The 5,600-nt window shown below is 39.5% G+C and overlaps 1 protein-coding gene across 1 annotated transcript; it reads left to right on the top strand.

Moving 5' to 3' along the window:
- Nucleotides 1–671: 671 nt before the first annotated feature.
- On the top strand, nt 672–4,712 carry CCNB2 (cyclin B2; the record flags this gene model as incomplete). Its single annotated transcript, XM_009706589.1, has 8 exons — nt 672–800; nt 881–1,006; nt 1,401–1,571; nt 1,645–1,803; nt 2,138–2,374; nt 3,264–3,404; nt 4,000–4,110; nt 4,428–4,712. Coding segments are annotated over 8 exons (1,176 nt in total), but the record flags the coding sequence as incomplete, so codon positions are not given.
- Between the last annotated feature and the right edge of the window lie 888 nt (nt 4,713–5,600).

Genomic DNA, 5,600 nt, shown 5'->3' on the forward strand with positions numbered 1-5,600 from the left:
AGACTGAAGCTGGGCTGGGCTTTGAGGGAATGGTGGTGAGGGGCTGCGCGCTGCCTTCGCCCCCCCGCGTTGGAGGGCACGGGAGCTTCACTGGCGCTGCCCTCGGCTTGCACCGGGCCTCGGCCGCCTGCTCCTCCCCCTCCAAGGGGGGGGGGGCGTGTTGGAGGAAAGCAGAATGTTAAAGCTACTGTGCAGGGAGGGAATACAAGTACCGTTTTTCTGTGGTGACTTACCTAATGGCTTAAACTAAACTCCACCAGAAACTCTTGAAACCTGGTAGTTTATTTGCTGTGCGTAACGAAGGATGTTTATTTTTGTATGCATAACATAACTTTTAAATTTGTATGTAACAAAGAAATTGCTTTGTTCATCTTCATGGGAATACTGCTATAGTTACAAAGTGTAAATACAGTAAACGGCTAAGTAGCAGGTAAGCATTCTAACGTTAAAAAGTTGTCAGTGAGGAAGAATGAGATAGCATGCAGAACTCTAATCTTGCAACATAGAGGGGACTTCTTCCTCTAAGCATATGTGAACAGGTAGGAAATAAAAACTGGTTGAGTACACAGAGGTACACCGGTACAGTGATGGTAAGTGTATAATGAAATTAGGCATCTGAAAATTAAATAAAGTTGGTCTCTTATTCTTAAACTACAATTTTATTGTTTTAGGTTACTAGAGGGGTGGAGAATGCTGTGACTGACGTTAAAAGTAAAGCCAAAACTCATCTTACTGGCAAAAGGGCTGCTTTGGAAGAAATAGGAAATAAAGTTGCAACAAGAGGAACACGTATAGCTAAGGTAAAAGAACATTTGAAATCTGTCTGTAAAGAAAAGATGGATTACTAGCTCTGTACTAATAATCATTGTTTTCATAACAGAAAACAGAGTGCTCCAAGGCATCCATAAAGTCTACAAAAGGACCTAGTAAGATTACAAATGTAACTGTACTGCCTAAACCTCCAGCTGCTGTGAATGGAGCATTCAAAGAAACTGGTGTTCCAAAGGTAGGAAGTAATGATACTGTTCTGATTCTTAATTTGATTTGCAACTTAGAGCTCTAATTTCAGAGTAGTTTATCTGTAGATCTATCTCATTTCCCTGATGAAAAAGCAAAGCCTCTGTACTGAGGCTTTGGTTTAATGCATGTTGTGCTTAAAGGCTAACATTAAAGTGGTAACACTAGCTGTTGAATGAAGTTTCTACTTTAGCTGGCAATTGCTAGAAGGTCTTCTGATTCTGTCTGTATGGCATCTTGGTGAAAGCTTGCCATGCTAGAATGCAAGCTCAGTTTCAACTTCTGTCTTAAGAAATTGTATTAGTAACTGGAAAAACGTGGGGAAAAAAAGGAATGTTGCAGCTTAAACAGTAGATATGTAAGCACTATGATCTGTTCCTTAGGTTCTGTCTCCTGTCCCTATGGATGTATCTATGCAAGAGGACGATTTGTGCCAAGCCTTCTCTGATGTGTTGCTCAACAATGTAGAAGACATTGATGCTGAAGACTGGGAGAATCCTCAGCTGTGTAGTGACTATGTGAAAGATATCTATCTGTATCTGAGAGAGCTTGAGGTATGACATACTGAGTTTGCACTTCTGCAGTGTAGTGTTAATCTTGTTGCTCACACAGCTCTCTCTCCAACAGCTGCAGCAATCGGTCCGCCCTCATTACCTTGATGGGAAGATGATCAATGGGCGTATGCGAGCAATTTTAGTAGACTGGCTTGTACAGGTCCACTCAAGATTCCAGCTTTTGCAGGAAACGCTGTATATGTGTGTTGCAGTTATGGATCGCTTCTTACAAGTAAGAAAGATGCTTTTCAACTTATGTTTGGATTAGGATGCTCATTCAATGACTATGCTTTTAAAGGAGTTTAGGATTTATCCTTTCTTTACAAATCCAAGAACCTACAAAATCTGCTGTTTGTGTAAGAGCTCTGTATAATGTAGCATCTTAACTCTGAGGCTGTGATCCTCTTTGAGCCTGTCATTATAGGGACACTTCTGACTAAAAGTGGAAAGTTATCTACGTTATAAGAATGAGCACTGTCATACTGGTATTTTAAACTGGTAAGTTAGAATCTGTTTATCTGGAGTTCGACATTTTGGGGCCTGCTTTCTAAATTCCTATATTGCAGAGTCATCCAGTACCTCGTAAGAGGCTTCAGCTGGTGGGTGTAACAGCACTGCTTCTAGCTTCAAAATACGAAGAGATATTCTCTCCTGATGTAGCAGATTTTGTTTACATTACTGACAATGCCTACACCAGTGTTGAAGTTAGAGAAATGGAGATTTTGATTCTGAAAGAGTTAAACTTTGATTTGGGACGACCTCTTCCAATTCACTTCTTAAGAAGAGCATCAAAAGCTGGGGAGGTGAGTACTTGTCCTCATTATCTAGAACTTTCCTATATGTCTAAAGTCTATAACAATTGCTTCTGGCATTTTTATTATGTGATCTTACTTGCTTTCTGCTTACATGCTGGATCAAGAAATATTCAGCTATGAAACTCTACCATGTGGAGTAACACAACAACATCACTTTTGCAACCAGTAGCAGTTCACATTTGTATTTTTACTGGAGCCTGTGTTCAGCCTTAGTGACAGTAATTTCACCGTTAGAGTAAACTAAACATACCTAGAGCAGAATCTTTGCTTTTAGAGTAATTTTTTTGTCTGGTGATCAGGGTATTCCCTAGTAAAAGGGGAGCAGTGTTGCAGTTCTTCATAATTTTTGGATACAAATACTGTATTATTTAAGAATCAAAAGATAAGCTTTTTCTTTGACTTGACCTTTTTTTTCCCACCTGGGTAGTTTCACTGGAGTGAACTGCCTATGCTTGAAGTGGGTTTCAGTTACTTCAACAGACCATTAGGTAACTCTTGAAGTTAGCTGACTGCTTTAGTAAGGATCTTCTTAAGTCATTTTGCACTTCTTCCTTTCCCCCCCACCATGCCTTAGTGTATTACAGAGGGAGCACTTGTATCCCTTGTTGGGTGCAGCAGTGCCTGATACTGCAGTTTTCTGTTAAAATCCCTCACTTGAATTTAGACACAAAGCCAAAATGGCTGCTGGACTAGACAGGTTTGGACTCTGGTCTCCATTTTGAGATGAGTGCCTGTGTTAGAGAATATGGTCCCTCGACCTTAATAAAGATTTTTGTTGACTATTTTAATTTTGTCAGTTAATGAGTACAATAAACTATAAATTATTGTGATACAATGAAGTGAAACTTTGTGGATTAACAAATTCTCAATCTGGTAGGCTGATGCTAAGCAACATACGCTAGCAAAATACCTAATGGAGCTGACGCTGATAGACTATGACATGGTTCACTATCGTCCTTCAGAGATTGCAGCTGCTGCATTATGCTTGTCCCAAAAGATCCTGGGACATAATAAATGGGTAAGTATTTTAATCAAACTCGTTGTTTGAAGGCTTTTCCTTCAGTTGGTTGAATTGAACCATTAAAACAACTAAAGAAAATTATGTTTAGGTCTGTAAGAATGCCGGTGATCAAATGACTGTTGGGACAGCCTGATGCATAGTTGCAGATAGAAAAAGGAATACACCACTAAAAACTTACTATCTTTTTCTGTGTGAACACTGTGGCATGAAAGGATTTTTCTGTTGAAAGTATTGAATTACAGAAGGCCACACTGTCAATAAATATATATTCATAATTTTCACTGTACATGTAACGAATCATGGCCCATGAATAGTGGATTGTAATTCAACTAGTGGTTAGTCTTGCAAGGGTTGCTTCTTTTATGCTTTGTGCAGTGTAGAAATGTGGTTCTTGGCATCGATGTGGCCAGACTTAGACTTCTACTGCACACCAGAAGTTATTCTGGATCTGTTGCCTAAATTGACAGTACTACAGTTCCTAGCGCTCAAGGCTAGCGCATGAAGCTCAGGGCATTTGTTACCTGAAGTGACTGTGCCTTGAGCAGCGATCTCCACTTCATAAATCTCAAATTTCTTACCATTAATGCTGCAGGGTACAAAGCAGCAGTACTATACTGGCTATACAGAAGACAGTCTTGTGATGACTATGAAACACATGGCCAAGAATGTGGTCAAAGTAAATGAGAAGTTAACAAAATACACTGTAAGTATAACTACTTAAATCTTTTTAATGTTTTAGAAATACCTTTGCTGCACATTGTGGGTCCTTGGGTCAATGTTCTCTATGTTATCTTAGAGTCTAGGCTATTCTGACAAGCCTGTGAGAGGATGTTGCATTAGTACTAACTTCAAAACATTTTAGACAAACTGCTCTTGCTACGTTGCAAGCTGGTTCACTTCTAACCTGATTGGTTGGTTTGCTTGTTTTCCAAGCAGTCAGGCTAATTGACCCAAAATTATCCACCTAAACATAAATACTCTGTGTAAATCATTTGTAACAGTGTTCCTCTACCTCTGCAGGCTATAAAGAACAAGTATGCAAGTAGCAAACTACTGACAATCAGCACAATCCCTCAACTGAGCGGCGAGATGATCAAGGACCTGGCTTCATCACTCCTATGATAACCCTAGGCAGCCAAGTCCTGATGGCGTATGCACTTTCTCCTTACCTGCCTGTTGAGGAAAAACTACTGCTCTTTGTACATAGCGTTCCAGCCACAGACATTTAAGACTCACTCAGAAGGTGAAATTTTAAACTTGCTTTGTAATACAACTCTCTATCTAGAAATAAAGCTCCTCTCGTTCTTAAAAAAAAAAAAAAAAAAAAAGTATTGTGACTGAATCTTTACGGCACATGTCTGCAAATCTAATGTCGAAGCAGGACATTTGACTAAATAGGTGATTGATACAGCTCGCAGTTAGATGTGGATGATTGTTCTCAGTGGTTGATTCCAATAAGAATCTCTGGGCTTTACAGTGGGTTACATTTAGTAACCTGTTTTCACTGTTAAGGTAAGAAAGTGCAGGCAGACAGTTCATCTGTTCTTGGTGTACCTTAAAGGATACTAAATGCATACTTCATTTCAGTGCCTTGTTGCAAAGAAGTATACAGGAATTTCTTTTTTTTGTAGTTTGTTGCCTTCAACTTTGGGGAAAGAAGTAGGCTGGCTGTAAAGGATATTAGGCTTGTAAATCTTTGTGTTTAGGTGAACATAAGACAATGCGTTCTCTATCTCTGTGTACCTAAACAAAGGGAGTTAAGGTAGGAAAAATCTAAGTCCCCTGTGATGCTAACAGCTGTGTGCAGGGGCTGAAGGTGTGGAACTATAGGGATGAGACCTTTTGAACCAGCTCAGCTCTCAAAACCTGCTTCACTTCTTAGACAAAAAAAAAGCCCCTAGCTTTTCATTGCCTTTCCCCCCGCCTCCAATAAACCCCTATACCTGGGAGAATACAGTCAAACCCACTGTAAGTACATTTTTTCCTTATCACTTAATGTTTCGCTTTCCTTTGTTTCTAATAAACTTTGGTATCTGTATGCTCAAGGAATACAAGCATATAAGTGATGTAACTTTTCTGCTTCAATACCTCATTTAAGCCTACTTGTTAACTTACTCCTGTGTAAGTAATGTTAAGTTACATACCCTTAGGTATTCTCTAAGTTACAGTGAACTCGTTATCTCCCTTCTCCCA

The sequence above is a fragment of the Cariama cristata genome, unplaced genomic scaffold (genome assembly GCF_000690535.1).
Source record: "Cariama cristata isolate BGI_N322 unplaced genomic scaffold, ASM69053v1 scaffold16848, whole genome shotgun sequence".
Taxonomy (NCBI): Eukaryota; Metazoa; Chordata; class Aves; order Cariamiformes; family Cariamidae; genus Cariama; species Cariama cristata.